This window comes from Maniola hyperantus, chromosome 5 (genome assembly GCF_902806685.2).
Source record: "Maniola hyperantus chromosome 5, iAphHyp1.2, whole genome shotgun sequence".
NCBI classification, from domain to species: domain Eukaryota; kingdom Metazoa; phylum Arthropoda; class Insecta; order Lepidoptera; family Nymphalidae; genus Maniola; species Maniola hyperantus.
Genome location: NC_048540.1, coordinates 11620501 through 11638421, shown reverse-complemented (window position 1 = coordinate 11638421; position 17921 = coordinate 11620501). Strand labels below are relative to the sequence as shown.

The 17921-nt window shown below is 35.6% G+C and overlaps 3 protein-coding genes across 13 annotated transcripts in view; 2 read left to right on the top strand and 1 right to left on the bottom strand.

Annotated features, from left to right (window-relative positions):
* Window positions 1-329: 329 nt before the first annotated feature.
* On the bottom strand, window positions 330-16386 carry LOC117982182 (calcium uptake protein 1 homolog, mitochondrial-like). Of its 4 annotated transcripts, none has more exons than XM_034968490.2 (11): window positions 16082-16386; window positions 14034-14160; window positions 12839-12998; window positions 10606-10643; window positions 9908-9919; window positions 8531-8645; window positions 5358-5518; window positions 4477-4612; window positions 3590-3695; window positions 2360-2577; window positions 330-1761 (listed from the first exon to the last, which is right to left on the bottom strand). In XM_034968490.2, exons 1-11 carry the CDS (start codon window positions 16324-16326, stop codon window positions 1607-1609), a joined length of 1473 nt encoding a protein of 490 aa, XP_034824381.1. In that variant the 5' UTR covers window positions 16327-16386; the 3' UTR covers window positions 330-1606. The 4 variants fall into 4 exon arrangements, with proteins under 4 accessions (XP_034824381.1, XP_034824383.1, XP_034824384.1 ...); XM_034968492.2 differs by lacking the exon at window positions 12839-12998 and adding an exon at window positions 11891-12050; XM_034968493.2 differs by lacking the exon at window positions 9908-9919.
* On the top strand, window positions 5409-9864 carry LOC117982189 (carbohydrate sulfotransferase 11). Of its 2 annotated transcripts, none has more exons than XM_069498622.1 (3): window positions 5409-5548; window positions 7451-7703; window positions 7788-9864. In XM_069498622.1, exons 1-3 carry the CDS (start codon window positions 5516-5518, stop codon window positions 8468-8470), a joined length of 969 nt encoding a protein of 322 aa, XP_069354723.1. In that variant the 5' UTR covers window positions 5409-5515; the 3' UTR covers window positions 8471-9864. The 2 variants fall into 2 exon arrangements, with proteins under 2 accessions (XP_069354723.1, XP_034824399.1); XM_034968508.2 differs by lacking the exon at window positions 5409-5548 and adding an exon at window positions 6669-7059.
* Window positions 16387-16850: 464 nt separating the features above from the next.
* Window positions 16851-17921, top strand: part of Ogdh (oxoglutarate dehydrogenase Nc73EF) — a 39202-nt gene continuing 38131 nt past the window's right edge. For 5 of the 7 annotated variants that reach the window (XM_069498730.1, XM_069498728.1, XM_069498729.1 and 2 more), the window contains exon 1: window positions 16851-16969. The gene's annotated coding sequence lies outside the window, so the exon portion shown is untranslated. Of the gene's footprint in view, window positions 16970-17087; window positions 17175-17921 lie in introns of those variants that run through there. The other 2 variants (XM_069498727.1, XM_069498726.1) reach the window with 2 other exon arrangements.

Here is a 17921-nt window from a genome sequence, read left to right as displayed (position 1 = left end):
CTTCAATTATTATTAATAGTTTATTTGAAGATCATTAATAGGACTGTCACTTCTACATGTCTCTGGCTATCGCCGAGTTTATTTGTAATAGGTACATGATTTGGTTGTACATAGAAATGCAAACACTGCCTCCTGTAACGTCGTCTCTACACCACAGGCAGGTTCACATTGTTATTTTGTGCATATTGTTAAATAAATAAATAAGTTAATTATTTAATTTATTGTGCCAAGTGTTGTAGCAATATTAGGGTCGAAAATCTCATAGGCATGAACGAAACAAAACAAAACAAACGAAACCGACTATTTTGTATGAAATGAAAGTACATAGGTATTCCATAACATTTTTATTATTTAACACTTACAGAGGTCATAAATTTACTTAATTTCATTTACAAGCAGGTCCTTAATAGAATAGTATCGACTTATTGATAGCAATATATAAACAAGCAAAAAGATTTTACAAAACTAATAATGCGGTAACTAGACCTAAATCTAGGAACACAAATCAGATCATACATTTTTATCTTACAAATTATCATAGCACAAAGTAATAGTTATATCGAATCGTGATCAAATTACACTATAATATAAAGTCGGTTATTTACTAAATTTTCTGTCATTTTCTGACAAAGAGATTTTCTGTTCGTGGGTAAAAATAATTTTACAGAATAAAAATGTCTTTTGTTATTTTTCAGAAGATCAACTTTTAAAAGAATTTTGGAGGAACTATTTTATTACATTGTTGTCGTCCGAAAGTGAAGAACTTTCGGAAAACAATTTTATATGACAATAAAAGCTGACTATAGACTCTACCGTGCCAAAATATTCTGGACCGCCGATTATAAAAAAACCGGTCAAGTGAGAGTCGGACTCGCACACGAAGGGTTCCCCATCATCTTACAAGAAATAGCACTTTTAATTTTAGTTTAACTTTCATGGCAGCCATTTCGAAAATTATTCGCTGCGGCGAATATATTATAGCAGCAGTAGAATATACAACTCTCTACCTATTACGGTTCCCAGATACAGACCGCTGACAGACAGGAGGATAGACGGACGGACTGACGGACAACAGAGGCCTAATAATAGGGTCTCATTGGCACCTTTCGGGCACGGAACTCTAAAAAGGTCTAGAATTTTCCGTGCAAGAAAATCTTCGGACATAGGTATCTATAACTATTATTACGGCTGTAATTCCCTATTCAATAATAATTTTAACATTAAAATAGGTGTAATGGCAAGCGTGTCAAAAACACGGAGACTAGATAATGCAGGAACATAATACGATCCAAAAACATCGATATAATTAAAAAAATATTTTTTTTTACTTTCAGCCTTTAGTTAATCTTTTCTAAAGCCTCTTTGAAAATTAATAACTCTAAATGCAGATTTATTATTAGTTCATATAATTTACGTATGAAAACGAACATAAATGATTTAGGTGCTAACATAATATGTACATTTAGGTGCTAATAGGTGCTTTCTTTGGAATATACGCTGTTGCTAGATTAGGATGATAATAATAATTGCAAATAAAATAATAAAATAAAATAATCTGTGCCATGATTCAAGGATTTTTGTGTCATACTTTTTGAAATACAGTATCTTAAAAGTCGAGAATAGCAGGTTTAGTGTCCCTAGCGCATTTTATCAACGAATACATCAGTTTAACGAACCCAGTGTCTTTTGGCTTTTCCAAACCGCGCAGGAGTCTATTTTTCATAACAGCCACAAACTCACGGTTGCTCAGTTGTCCGTCCACTGAAAATTTTATTAAATATTAATTAGCTTTCTTTACCTGCAATTTTATCCGCAAGGATTAAATTTAAAAAATCTCAAATAGGATTCATTTTCGAAATAATATCAGCCTACATTACATCACTCCTCGCAAAGTTTTCTACCAGTCTGCGAATGTCATGTGTTCAGCCGTTTCGAAAATTAGCCATGACAAACGCATATAACTATTGTTAAAAAATGAGTGCGTAACTGTATTAAGCGTCTAATAAATGGGCAGAATTTGACTTTACTATCATATACCTCTACCAATCCGCACATGGCCAGCGTGGTAGACTATGGCCAAACTTCTTCTCACTCTGAGGGGAGACCTGTGCTCTGTAGTGAGCCGCCTTTGGGTTGATCATGATGATGATGATGATCATACACCTCCATATTATTTTTGCAGCGAAAAAAAGTAAAACAAACGAACGAATGCAACGATGAAACGTATCTCATAAGATGGGCGTGCGCGTTTTTTTTTTCACGAGTAAGCGAGGCAGATTACAATGAGTAAGTAGCTTCGCTTCTGTCGAGTATCCAACAACATCGTTATAACAAAGATACAAACTCGTAGAATACTTACTGTTTTCATCGAATATCGTAAACACGACGTTGATAACGTGCGGGTCCAAGTCCACGTGTGCCACGGTCTTGGCCACGTGGCGCAGAGTGGGCTGGTCGATGGACGCGCCCGCGATGTGGTAGAACGTAAGCGCCGTGTCCACGTCATTGACGTTGTTGAGCAGGTGGAAGAACTTCAGGTAGTCGTCCTTTGTTATACCAACGCCATGGTCTCGGAACCTTTACGAAATTTCGCCATTTTATTGTTATAGAGAGACACCCCATCATGGCCTGCTCTATAGCCCGCAGAGCAACTTTGTTTTTAATCCATTACAAGTTAGCTCTTGAATACGATTTCACCTGGTGGTAAGTAATATTGCAATCTAAGATGGTAGCGGATTAACTTGGAAGGAAAAGTCGTTTATTACGCCCATCCCCTTATCGGATTCTACAAGTCATTGTACCGGAACGCTAAATCACTTGTGGCACGGCTTTGCCAGTAGGGTTACCACCCTACTGGCAAAGCCGTGCCACAAGTGCTAGTTACCACTAGCCACTGTCGTAGCCTCCCACCAGACCCAACCAGAGACAATTTAGAAATTATAAATCCCCGAATTGCCCCTTCCGGGAATCGAACTCGGGGCCTCGCACTTACAAGACCACAACACTTACCACTGCGCTATGGAGGTCGTTAAATATTTAGAGAATAGATTTAGAATAGCAAGCAGTGATAGCCTATTGGTTAGTACGTCCGCCTTCTAATCGGAGATCAGGGGTTCGATCCCGGGCACGCACCTCTAACTTTTCGGAATTATGTGCGTTTTAATTAATTAAATATCACTTGCTTTAACGGTGAAGGAAAACATCGTGAGGAAACCTGCATGCCTGAGAGTTCTCCATAATGTTCTCAAAGGTGTGTGAAGTCTACCAATCCGCACATGGCCAGCGTGGTAGACTAAGTCCAAAACCCTTCTCACTCTGAGAGGAGAACCGCGCTCTGTAGTGAGCCGGTGATGGGTTGATTATGATGATGATGAGATTTAGAATAGAGATTAGGAGAATATTTAGAGAAATAGATTCTACCAAGTTGAATAACCTGACCAAGGTTAGATAGTAAATTACAAGACAAAGTCTCTAAGGGGTAGAATCTACAAAGAGAAAATCCGCCGGAGAGCCAAAGTTATATTAATTAATCTCATTAGAAAAATTCGCTAACGACTTTTTAGTGTTTATGAAAATGTTAGACACTTACGCTTTTTTAACCCGTTTAAGCATCCTGGCCTTCTTCTTAGCTGGATATCCAGCATATGCCAACAGCAGTTCTGCAAAGTCAGCTTCAGTAATGCGGCCGTTTTCATCTGCAAGCAAATTTTACGACATTTTCATTACTCACTTCAATCATCATGCTCAACCCATTACCGGCTCACCACAGAGCACGGGTCTCCTCTCAGAGTGAGAAGGGTTTTGGCCATAATCTACCACGCTGGCCATGTGCTGATTGGTAGACTTCACACACCTTTGAGAACATTATGGAGAACTCTCAGGCATGCAGGTTTCCACACGATGTTTTCCTTCACCGTTAAAGCAAGTGATATTTTAATTAATTAAAACGCACATAACTCCGAAAAGTTAGAGGTGCGTGCCCGGGATCGAATCCCCGACCTCCGATTAGAAGGCGGACGTCCTAACCACTATAGTCTATCACAGCTTTTAAATCACTCACTTCAATAAATCAACATTTTTCTTATTTTTTTAAGATATGTAATAGATAATATCTATCCCGGCTGTACTCACGTGTCTAGTCGACGTTAGCCCGACTAGTTTCGAACCCATCCGGGGTCCTTTTTCCAGGGAGTCAGTTCGCGCACGCGCCGCGGCTGTGACTGCTAGTCGTGCTAGTGTGAAACTAGTCGGGCTAACGTCGACTAGACTCGTGAGTACAGCCGGGATAGATATTATTTATAATGAAAATCACTCACGGTAGTTTAAACGCTAAGATATGTAATAGATTTTGAAACAAGAAAACCGGTTTTTTTTGTGAGTTTTCTGGTTTTTATTGACTAGCGTATGACAAATTCTCGTCATGTCAAGTCATGTTTAGGGCAGGTTTTAATGGTGTCCTGGGTACAGTCTTAATACCTGGTTGTTTCCTCTGGAACTCTAGGGAGAGAATTTCTTTCTGTAATTGTTGTTGAAAGTCCAAGAACTTCTCTATGGTCAATTTCTCGTTAAGCTTGGGTCCGAAGAAATACGTGGTAAGTGCTGAATTAATGCCCTGCAAAATAAAAAAATAAAGAAAACAATTATAAAATCCGGTCAAGTGCGATTTGGACTTGCGCAGGAAGGGTTCCGTACCATTATCTATAAAAACGAACAAAAAAACGACTGTTGTGTGGGAGCCCCCTTAAATATTAATTTTGTTCTGTTTTTTAGTATTTGTTGTTATAGCGGCAACAGAAATACATCTTCTGTGAAAACTTCAACTGTCTAACTATCACAGTTCATGAGATACAGCCTGGTGACAGAGGGACAGACAGACGGACGGACACCGGAGTTTTAGTAATAGGGACCCGTTTTATCCTTTTGATATGGAACCCTAAAATCTTAATTTTTTTAATTACCAGCAAAGTTGTATCGTGATTTATAGTTTCAGTTTTAGGTATGAGCCATGAAAAAACTGATGGTTAAGTGAACGCGGACGATGGTTAGAGCTTAAAATACTCGAAATACGAATCATTATCATCATCAGCACGTCGCGTCGTATGCTGATGATGACGTCATTCGAATTTCCAAAACGAAGTAGGTATTTGTCAAACTCAAAACATTAGGCTCGGCTGGGGCGTTAGGCGTACGAAGTTGTATTTTACTTTACCTTTTAAAAAAATCATCACAGACTGAAACATCTAACATAGAAATCGCTGTACCATGCCACTCAATGCGTTACGACATCGTGCGGCACCGCACCGCACGCGCCACGTGTAGCCTCAGTCTACAGCAGCCTTGTGGTGTAGGAACGATACCTTAAAGGTGTTCCCAGTGTTGGCGTGGTCGCGGTGGCGCGAACCGATGCTGCTCTGCTGGCGGATGAGGGCGGCCACCTTCTCGAACTCCTCGCAGTCTACGTCCCCGTCGCCGTTCAGGTCGAACATTCGGAACGCGATCTCGAAGTGACGACGAGATGCTGGAAGCATTGATCTTTTTACTTATGAAGGTAATCACAACTGTACTTAAGAAGAGTCTCTCCCGAGCGCACCCCATACAAATGAAGTTTGATTCTTATTTGTTGAATATTAACCCAATTTGATTGGTTAAGCCATACTAATATTATAAACGCGAAAGTGAAATTTGAAGAAAGGTACAAATTATACATTTCATACATAGGTGTATCTATAGTGACACACTTGCATGATGCATCCCGGAGACATATTATATAGGCTACTTATTTAATCTAGAAAAGAAAAGAGTTTCAACGCGATTTTATGAAAACCCAAATTTATCTCATCAAACATTCTGATAAAAATCAAACTCTGTTTGTATGGAGCTTGCTTGGGAAACACTTTTCTTAACATAATTCTGTATTAATAACAAAATTATTAAATGAAATTAAAAGAACACAAACTCTCTCAATGTAAATCTGTACATTGTACAGGTATGGTTTGTTTTAAATTTTGCCACACTGATCGCGAATAATTTATTTTTATTAATTTATTTATTTTATTTATTTTTGATAAATATCTTCCCAGGTGGAAATAGTTCCACTTAGATATTTATCAAATCTTTAAGTTAACTAAAATTTAAATGGGTTGGCACCTGAAAGTAAATCCTTTCAAAGGAAAAAAGTATTGAAATTTTGGATCAATTTAGAGTAACACCATAACCCCAAAAAATCAAGCGTCGAATTAAGAATTTCCTCTTTTTTGAAGTCATTTAAAAATTGTGCAATCATTTTATTTAAAACTTTTTTGTTCATGGCATATCTTTTCCCGTTGCTATAATAACAATAACATAATATGCTTATCAAGTTGTTACTCTAAAGCGGTTTGAAAATCTTAATTTACAATCATATTTGAGATGTTCAAAATACCAGCTTGGAAGCTTACAACTTATGTACTTATCTATTAAAATGTTAAATTAATTCCAGAGCATACTTATGACTTATGAATCATATCATCGATTATTATGTTATATCATGGCATTAAAAAGTAAAAACATTTCAAGTCGGAAAGACAAAGCCTTATTCATGTTAAAGTTTAAATCCTAGACAAAAGCTGAGGCTAGTGACGACATCACGCAAAATCGTTAACTTCGCTCATGCTCCGTACTGGGATGCTGCGTCAGTTACTCTCATAGTAAACGAGATACGCACGTTCGGCACTTCAGTGGCGGGAATCATGATCTAGTTAGTTAGTTATCAACTTATCAATCATCTTATATTCTTCCAAACTACAATCAATTATTTTTAATTTTCAAGTATTTTGTCTCTCGGTATTTAATATTATTTTCGGTACCACATGACGCGGAATAATGATAATCCCAAAGAAAAGATTCCGTTCGCGGATAGTAACAAAGGCATTCCCTTGCCTGAGGTGTGGTGCCAAGACTGTGACCTTTCTGTTTTGGGCGGCTCTTTACGTGGTTGTGATGAAGATGACGATATTGAAAAGCAGTGGGCCCGCCACAACGAAGAATTGGTCTGTACCTGACAATTACACCAAGTGGCTGGTAAATAAACAAGTACCATAACTTAGCCGATAAAATGTTATTTGACAATCTTCTTTGGCCATTGACGCAGAATTCTTCAGTGAAGAAGTAGGTACCTACAGGATGCAACAAGCTGTCGACATAAATCGCCGCAGCAAAAAATTAATGAAAAAAGTGGATTTTGCACCCAACGTTAAGAGCGAATTTTTTTTTTGTAAAAAACCCAGAAATAATCAATTTCAGTGTCTAATACTACTAAAACTTACAAGAAAATTACATGTAGGTATAGTTTCTATAGCTGTTGTCGAGCGGCATTTTGACAAAACAAGAATTTCGGTAGAATTGTTTCAGACCCATTCAGTTATTTCATGTTAGGTACATGATAAACACGAAACTAAAACATCATTTTTAGTTGCAGGGTCCGGTTTTAGGCGAGGAGGAAGAATTAGACTCGGCTAATAATGACTGGCTCGAGCCAGACAACGCAACCGTAATAGAACTAGAACAAAGAGTTGCTAAAGTGCAGGAAGTTTGTCATTTACGCTCTCTTACCACGCAGAATATTAACAGCAAGGAATTCTTTGTAGATCACGCTCATAATATTGTATGGTGTAATATATTTAAAGCCGCTAGTACTTCGTGGTTATATAATTTTAATATATTAGGTACGTATTGTTGCCGATTAAGTTTTTAAATGTAATATGGTAGGTACCTACTTATATATTTTTTCATTATCAATTATTTTACAGGCGGCTATGACAAAAAGTTTTTGGCTCGAACAAGGCATACGCCCTTGATGTTGGCACGAAAAAAATATCCAAGGCCTAGTGAAGAGGAGCTAAATGACGCTGTGAATACGCCGGGTGTTATATCTCTTTTGGTCGTACGCGAGCCTTTCGTGCGATTACTATCCGCTTACAGGGACAAGCTAGAGAATATAACACCACCGTACTACAGGAAACTTGCAAGAGCGATAGTTGCAGCGCACCGGGAGGCGGCAACGAAGGTTTTGGGACCAATCAAATCCTTTGGCCCAACGTTTTACGAATTTGTAGCTTACTTAATCGCAAAATACGAGTCCGGAGAGATTAGTTTCGATGAACACTGGGCGCCGTATTACAAGTTTTGCACACCTTGTGCAGCAAATTTTACCGTGATCGCTAAAGTCGAAACTTTGTCAAGAGATTCTGCGTTCGTCGTGCAACAATTGGGACTGGGACATATATTGGGAAGGAAAGTCAGAAATCGAAGAATGCGTCTTCGTACGGTGATGAATAAGTCTCGCGACGGGAAGAATACTTCCGCTTTGTTGAAATATTATTTTGGACAGCTCGACGAGCAAATGTTAGACAAATTATTACAAATATACGGTATAGATTTTGAAATGTTCGGCTATAAATCAGATATTTATCGACGTTATGTGAGAAAATAAATTATATTTGATTATCTATAGGTAAATGGTGTTTTTTAATATTTATATTTTTTCACTCACTTGATAATACTGTCAGCAAGAAGATGTAGTCACTGAAGGTGATGAGACCAGAAGACCCAAGCTTGTAGAATATGGAATCCTCGTCTAAGTCTAAGTTGAGGCGTTGGCTGATAGTCTGAGGGAACACATTTTAAAATAATATATTTTTGTATTCGTTTAGATATAACTTAAAAATTATCTGCAAGCCGTTCAATAAAAAAAATACTAGACAAAAATTGTTACTATCTATTACTATTTTTCTATATCTAATGTTCAGCTGGTATAATATATAAGAAATCATCTAAATAAGTATCTATTTACGTTTTTATGATTACATGACTTTTCAGGAATTACACGACTGTTACCTACACCATCTAAGTCGAAATTTATGTATAGAGGCATCTACGTAAGGCATCGCTAAACTATAATAATTAGTATAAAGAACCTTAAGAAATCAAAATCAAAACATGCAAAATAATCTAGGACAATGTTCTAATATGAAAGCAACTGTAGAACTAAATAAATCTTTGCTTTTAAATAAATATAAAACTGGTCAAGTGCGTGTCAGAATACGACTAAAGTAAGGTTCCGTAGTCATTCTGGTTGCTAAAATTTTAACCGTCATTGTGGCTAATTCCGTTGTACACAATCTCTAAACTAAACTAAAATGACACGTCTAAATCTATTGCTATCCCTTTCATAATGTCGGTTGCTGAAAAGGATAGCACTAGATTTAGACCTGTTAATTTAGTTTAGTTTAGAGATTGTGTATAAGAGAATCGGCCCCATTATCTGCTTCATAAACAGTATTTTTTTCCCAAAATCTGTCTAAGAAACCTCAAAATGATTTTACCAAATCAATCAATCAAAATACCTATATAACGAGGTCTCACAGCTCTTGAGGGGGTAAATCAAAATTGGTTTCAGCTCAACTTTTCATGATAAGTACTGTGAGTAGGATCTAGCCGTGACATGTTTACGTAAACTGCAAAATTTCACCTTTACAGCTCTTATAGTTCTCTTTATAGTTGCTCTGACTAAACCCCTAAAAAATAAAGATCAAAAACCTCTTATGATTTTTAAAATGGCTATGACTCAAACAAACCGACGGAAAGACAGATCGGATGAAACTATATTATATGTAACCTTGTTTTACTACGGAACCCTAAGAAGCTAGAAAAGATTTTCAAAATAACAGCAAATTATATGTAGGACTAAATTTATGGAGTGTCAACTAATTTCAGAATGAGGCCAGTAAATGGCTCGCTAGGATTATATTGCATAGTGGAGGCAAGTACTCAAAATTTGTGCATATAAAAGAAAAAAAACATATTTGTTTTTTTTAACAAAAAAGAGTGAGCGGTAGATAGTTTGTGAAGGAGAGGCGAAAGACAGTACCTCATCGATGTTCTGAAAAGACAAGAAAGTAGTGTAAAGACAGTGACAGTGCTATAGAGAGGTAGTGCTTTTAAGTATTATAATATATTATGACAATCAGTAAGTCAGTGAGTGGTAATTGAGCTATATATAGTATATATATGCATATTAATGTTTTATTAACTTAACAGTAAAACATACATACATAATTTCTCTGTATCATTATGAAATATACGTTATTGACGACGTGAATGCAACCATTTATTATAAGCTTTAAAAACTATTTACCTTTATTTACTAAACAAAAATAATTTAATATAATTTGTTAATAGTACAAAATTATTAAACCCTAATCTCTAACATGTACTTTGTTACTTAACATTAACCAACCTACTTGTGCGTGCCTCAATGTGGTTAATTCTCTTGTACCTACACAATCACTAAACTAAAATTACATTTGACAGGTCTAAATGTATTGCTTCCCAGTTCCTTTCATAATGCCTCTTACCGGTAGGACAGCTATAGATTTAGACTTGTTAATTTAGTTTATTTTGGAGTTTCGGTTGGAATTGGAACAGAATTAGCTAATAATATCACTAACACCAACATGGGGTTTGAACTTAGATTTGTTATACATTATAGTAATGACAACATTATCAGTTCAGTAACTACTGCATAAGAATAGTCTTGTGAAATGGATTTAAGAAACAAAAAATTACCTTTGGGTCATATCTCTTGTACTGATCAAGTCCTAACCCTGTAAAAAAATAATTTGTTAGTGTTGGAAAATATGAGTTTTAAGTTAATATTTCATTTTTCCTTCGAATTAATTTAATTTTTTTTAATAAGTAAAATACGGTAGTTTCCTGACTGTATATCGGTTAATATCTAGTCATCATCATCACCATGATCAACCTATCGCCGGCTCACTACAGAGCACGGGTCTCCTCTCAGCGTGAGAAGGATTTTGGCCATAGTTTACCACGCTGCTGGCTATGTGCGGATTGGTAGACTTCACACACGTTTGAGAACATTATGGAGAACTCTCAGGCATGCAGGTTTCCTCACGATGTTTTCTTTCACCGTTAAAGCAAGTGATATTTAATTAATTAAAATGCACATAACTCCGAAAAGTTAGAGGTGCGTGCCCGGGATCGAACCCTCGACCTCCGATTAGAAGGCGGACGTCCTAGCCACTAGGCTATCACAGCATATACCTAATTACCTAAATCTATATTGAAATATGAGAAGTACTTATTCGAGTCGTATGCAGAAGGACGTGCGAACCCACCGAATTATTGTCCCAAGAAAACTCCTGTTACGTGAATTATGATTAATGGAAATGGGTCACGAGTCACGACCCTCAAAAATGAGGAATACGACGCAGAGAGAGTGTACCAGGTATATCTAAATATATAAAAGGAAAAGGTGACCGACTGACTGATCCATCAACGCACAGCTCAAGCTACTGGACGGATCGGGCTGAAATTTGGCATGCAGATAGCTATTATGACGTACGCATCCGCTAAGAAATTAAATTTTTGAAAATTCAACCCCTAATGGGGTAAAATAGGGGTTTGAAATTTTTGTAGTCCACGCGGACGAAGTCGCGAGCATAAGCTAGTTTAATTATAATCAGGCTGTTTAATCCCACGCAAGGCGTCATGGAGCGCAGGATGTCATCGGGTGTCATGAAGTACTTCTGTCACCTTTAAGATGGATCTGCTAAGTACCACCTCGATGTATTAGTCATTGACTCAATTGACGATGAATTACTTACGCAGACGAAATTGCTCAGTGTGAGCGGCTCCCTTGAATTCCTATTCAAAGGAGCCTGGGTTAGATCCTGGTCTAGGCTGAGGAATTAGCCACTAGGCTTTTACCGCATCTGGCCGTCATCATCATCAACATGATCAACCCATCTTCAGCTTACTGCTGAGCACATGTCTCCTCTCAGAATGAGAAGGGCACCCATCTAGCTGTACCAGTTGCAATATTTATTACCATCAGGCTGCTTGACGCCAGGCGTCATGGAGCGTAGGAAGTCATCAGGTGTCATGAACACCTCGTGCTGGTCGTGATGCTGCGCCTGCAGGGTAGCGAAGTACCGAAACACCTTGTCCGGTGTGGAATATTGACGCATGCGGTTCTCGTATTCAATTATCTATCCATATTCCAATTAAGCAGCAGGTAAAGAAGAAAAATACTATGAATTTTTATTTACTTACCTGCACCATGTTTCAATTAATATTATATTACATTCAAAGGATAATAAGCACTCTTCTCTTGGTATCTCTTGGTAACTTCACTAACGTAATAATGTTGGTAACTTAATGAAGTTACCAACATTATTACGTTAGGAAGTGAATTTAGCAGCAACTGCCCAATATTTCAGTTCACCCTCTATGCTGAGTCTTGAAACCTTATAACTACCTACTACTACTAAATGCAAGTTTTTTTGCAATAGTTTATAATAAACAGTCCCTGAAATAACTAATATTTTAGAGAAGAACTTTTGATTTTTATCCTAATGGTCTCATTTATAATCACTAACATCTGATAATAATAAAATTGTTAACTTAATAGTCGAAATTGTACTTTACTCTTAATCAATTTTTATGTCCAAGGATCTGGAAGCCTACTATAAGAACGCCTAACCATTATGTATTTTATTTAATTTTTCCTCCGGTGGTGTTCCCTTTAGATTACAAAATGGGGTTATTCAATGGGCGGACCAACAAATTCCTAAAAGGCCGGCAACGCATCGGCGGTTCCTCTGGTGCTGCAAATGTTCATGGGCGGCGGTAATCACTTAACATCAGGTGACCCGCCTGCTCGTTTGCTCGCTATCTCTATTAAAAAAAATGGAAATGGCCACACGCCACAGTAATAAGAAGTATGATGTAGAGAAATAATACAGACAAACAAAAAATATAAAATAAACACAAATACCATCTGGCTGCTTCATGCCAGGAGTGATTGCTCTCAAGAAGTCATCTGGCGTCATATAAACTTCAGTATTGTCTCCGTAAGTCAATTTCACTGTTGCAAAATATCTGAATATTTTGTCGGGAGTTGAATACGCCCTCATTCGGTTTTCATATTCAATAATCTGTCATAACAAAATAAATAAAGCAAATAAAAAATAAATAAAAACTGATATCACAAGGAAGAAAACAAGCACAATAAACAAAAAAAGTTACTCAAACTCAGAGTAGTAAATTGGTTTCTAGAAACATGGGAGAAGTATTAAAAAAAAAAAGCTAATGTAGGTATCTTCCTGATTTTGTTTTTTAAAGGAAATCCATTGCTACAAATCTAAAAAGGTTGAAGCTGTGACTATAGGAGTTTTTTGTTAATTTTTTCTCAGTAAATCGACAGAGCTATCTTGACTTTTAACTAATTTTACTTTGAATTGCCATGTAAGAAACAAACAAAAATAAATATTAAATAAAAAATCCTATTGCCCACCATAGGCCTTTTTTCATGAGATTAATTAGTATAAAGATCAGTAGTGCCCTAACTGATCTCTTTATATGTAATTTATAATTTTAACTTTAAAATAAACACAACTCTTGTAATTAGTTGAATTTATAACATTCTCGTTGTTGTTGTGTGGCTTTTTTAAATGCATTCTTGTTGCAGTTATGCAAATAATGAGAAAGTGTCAGCCAATGGGGCATGTTACACTGTCAATATTGTATCATGTTTGTATATCAGAAATATTAAGAACATCCATAGCGATACTATCAATACCATCAATATTTTCTCTATATTGGATAACAATATTGCATATTATTGTGTGATAATATTGACAGTGTAACAGGCCCTAATTAGAGTTTCTTGCAATCATGATACTGTGGCTGTCAAACTTTGGAACTAGAGGGGCAGATTTCATTTCATTTATTATTCATGCATTTTAATATTAATTATATAAATTATTAAACAATTATTTTATAACTACAATATTGAAACCCCATTGGGGCACAGCAACTTTAGCAGGGAGACGGCGCTTATTAATTGTCAAGTAGATAGTCATTTATTTTGTAGTAGGCTTTTTCGATTAGGATTTTTTTTAATGCATCGATGAACGCTATATTACTCTAAATTTTTTTGATATGGTCAGGAATTTTATTATAAATCTCACCTTTCTGTCTCTGAATCCAACTTTTTCCTTCCTATATCTTTTCTTCCTGGTGTCAACTTCACTTTCTGAATCTGTTTCAACAATCTCTTCAGCTGCTGTTATTGAAGGTATTATTTGGTATTGTAACCTAGAAAAATATTAATGTAGGTACCAAAATAATTGGCTGTGTAATTTTACTTCACTAGTTACACAATTAATTCATTTAGAATTATTTATTTCATAATAAAAAATGTGACTTGGCAAAGGTTTGCAAAACTTATGATTAATTATACTCTTAAAATTAACTAATATATATTTTATCAACCCAAAGAGTCAGGTTTTGAATTATGCTTGATTGGGAGTTGTTGTAGATGTTCTAGACTCTAGAGGGTCTAGATCAAACTCGCAACATAAATTGTTACTTGTCAGATGTGAAAAAATTATATAGAATGATGCATGATTCGAATGAATCTAACCAAGAACAAAATCTGAGCACCCTGTCTCCACAGTTACTTGTTTTTGAATTTCAATTACTTCAATTATTTAAATCTCACTAGTGTTTTATTGTGATTAGTGGGATTCATTTCAGTTATTTATTAGTTATTAATGCTTAAGCTTAGATACTTCAGTTAAGTTTTCTGCGTCATCATTTCTGTGGTTAAGTTTTACCTTGCAAGTAAATAAAACTGAGTAATTATCATTATGTGTTTTCTTCTTCAACTTATCACAGAAATAGTAACAACAATAAGAAATTGGCTGTCGCGGGCCGGATTGATGGCACTGGCGGGCCGAATTTGGCCTGCGGTTTGAAGACCCCTGCTCTAACCCACTGTCTTGTCCCCTTTGCAGTTTGCACCTCCAATAATGTACATTTTCAGCTTATTAACAATACCCCAATTAAAAATTGCTTATCTTAGCTTAGACAAACTGTGTTTATAGGAAGGGGAAGTATAGTATACCAGTATCAAGATTCAAAAACTACATAAAAGTAGACAAAAACTATATGAATTGTATGCGGAGCGACAATATGATACTGGTGACGAATTCAAGCAGTACGTTCAACTGTTTTCCAAAAAGTTTAAGAGAGATTGCATTGCAGCCAAGTCAAAATATATCCAGGCAAAAATTAAAAACAGCTCCAATGTAGTAAAAACTACCTGGAAAATAGTTAACGAAGAAACAGGAAGAGTGACACATAAAACTTGTAATTTTGAACTAAAATATCATGACAAGTTGATTACGTCAGACCCCGAGGTTGCAACCGTTTTCGAGACCTTCTTTACAGATATTCCTGTTTCTACTACAAAATCATTGAACTCTTCAGCAGCCGCCGCTCTCTCACTATTGGAGGATAACGTGCCTGAATGTAATAAAATGTTTGAATTCAGTCACGTTAGTTGCTCTGACGTTATCAAAGCTTTTAAATTAATTAATAATAAGAAAACAAATGATCTGTGGGGCATTTCCGTTAACGTTGTGAAATCATTAATTGATATTGTTGCACCCGAGTTAGCATTAATATTCAATAATTGTGTTGACTGTGGTGAGTTTCCAGACTTAATGAAACATAGTAAAATAATTCCATTATTTAAATCAGGTAGTACTAGTGACCCCACTAACTTCAGACCGATATCTGTACTACCCACTTTTAGTAAAATCTTTGAAAAAATAATTTTAACTCAACTGCTTAATTTTTTCAACATTAATGATTTATTTCACACCAAACAGTTTGGTTTTACACGGGGTCGCTCAACAACCGATGCTGGTGTTGAGTTAATACTAAATATATTTGAAGCCTGGGAGGAATCACGTGATGCGCTTGGCGTTTTATGTGATTTATCCAAGGCTTTCGACTGCGTTGATCATGAAACATTGGTCGCGAAATTGCACCATTATGGAATTAGGGGTGCAGCATTGGAATTGATGAGTTCTTAAACTTTTATTCAGTGAAACTGCAGTGCTAAAGGGTATCTCGGCCGCGGATATAATATAAATGTAAAACTCTTGAATGTATCAATACTTGAGAAATTAAGAAATTGGTATAGTTTAAGTAAGTATGTAGTATTTACCAAATCTTGTATGAAGTGTATGCTGTCGCTCCAAAAAGTACTGAGTATGCCAGATACTTGGATGAAAAACGTCGCAAGCTTTCATCATGTTTTTTGTAGCTATTATTATAATATCTCTGGCAAATATGAGGGTGAATAACACCAACAGTAGTTACAATCCTGGAAACTTCACCAAATTGTGGCACTTTACGCAGTTTTGTTATTTCTTTCGGTATCATAAACAGACGTGAAGTAACGTTGTACATTTTTTAAACTAACAAAAAATATTTTTCCTTTCTAGAAAAACAAGAATTGAAAGAAATTGAGATAATACTTCCACTTCCATTTGGTGCTATTGACAATCACTTGACAATCGACAGTTGTCAGTTGGAAATTGGAATTTTGTTGTAACATGCCATAGACGACGAAAAAACAAACATGACAAACGATGATAAAAGATTGCAAAAGATTGATTATTGCCAGCGTTCAAGTAGGTATTTTACCAATTTTAAAGGAATAAAATTAATACTTATCACAAATGAAGAAAAGTTACGAGAATATAATCTTAATAGTTAGTAGGTACCAATTTGGCTGTGTTATTCTTTTCAATAATGCTCCTGTGGAAAAAATAGCACTAAATCAATCAAGTATTTAAAGATTTTGTATTTTTACGTTAAATTAGGAAATATATTTTAGGGAAAATGATAAGGTTCATCTGGCAACTAGCTTTTTAATCTGTGACATACCCAGATATTTAATCTATGGATTTTTCCGATTAGTCTGATTCTATACTCTATGGTTCAGTTTAGGGAGGAAAAAGAGCACTGAAAAAGATGTTGAGAATATTTTATTTCACATTTTAATTTAAGATAAATTGTGCATACATAGTACATATTCATAGTGTTAAAGGTAAATCAGTTCTGATAATATTATCAAGACTAGGTATTAATTAGATAATTTTTAATTTCCATCATGTCGCAGTGCTAACATTTCATTTTTCTCGTTTAACGTAGGTAATAGAAAGGTAGTGAGTTATGTAACCTTGAATCACGAGTTTTCAGTATTGATCTCTCATCAATTATATTTGTGGAAAGTCCTGCAGTAAGGTGAGTAGGTAGCAAAAAAGATTTTAAGCCTTGCGTGAAATACCTACCTACCTTAGTCATGGCATTCTCGTAATCGGCGGCGCCTGCATCAAATTATTGATAAAAGGAGATAATAGTGAACGATTAAACAATAAAATATCTAAGCCTAGGATCCTATTAATTTAACTCGGCAATTAATTTGCTTTGCACAGTTGCACATGTAGGTGTTTTAGCAATTTATACGATTGACATTTCGCGACCTAACCTTGAAATTTCTATAAAGAAAAATAGAAGTAAAAAGTATGAAGGGCGTTGTAATATCCATTTAAATTAAGTAAGTTCTGTATATTGTATAAATACTTACGATTTGAATGCATTTTGGTTTAAATATACTTAATCAATAGTTTTTCAAATTGGTTGGATATTATGTAAATTTTTATAACATATGGGACTGGTACTGCTCATTCATCAAGTAAACCATTACAATATTTAATTTTACGCTTTTTATCACTTAAAAGTAAGTTATCTTTTAGTTGGAATATCGATTTTACAATTAAGTACTTATTTGGAAAATTATTTTTATCGTAATGTAAAATAACTTAAATAAAGTTAAGTATTATTTTTTGATGGAGAAATAAAATGTAAGTAATATGTTTTTCTCAATAATTATAAAATATAAACATGTTGAGATTTCACTGTACAAACAGTCTAAGAGAGAGACAGAGAAAATAAACATACCTTGTCAGTGTGCCAGTTGCTTTGACATTGTAACTAAC

Bases quoted from the DNA above. Each gene is read 5' to 3' on its own strand.
- LOC117982182 (XM_034968490.2), bottom strand. From the start codon at position 16,326: ATGTACAACGTTACTTCACGTCTGTTTATGATACCGAAAGAAATAACA. The intron at 12,999-14,033 runs GTGAGATTTATA...TTGTTATGACAG, and splicing joins TTGGATTCAGAGACAGAAAG to ATTATTGAATATGAAAACCG. The intron at 3,696-4,476 runs GTATTAAGACTG...ATTTGCTTGCAG, and splicing joins GTTCCAGAGGAAACAACCAG to ATGAAAACGGCCGCATTACT.
- LOC117982189 (XM_034968508.2), top strand. From the start codon at position 6,862: ATGATAATCCCAAAGAAAAGATTCCGTTCGCGGATAGTAACAAAGGCA. The intron at 7,060-7,450 runs GTAAATAAACAA...CATCATTTTTAG, and splicing joins ACAATTACACCAAGTGGCTG to TTGCAGGGTCCGGTTTTAGG. The intron at 7,704-7,787 runs GTACGTATTGTT...ATTATTTTACAG, and splicing joins ATATAATTTTAATATATTAG to GCGGCTATGACAAAAAGTTT.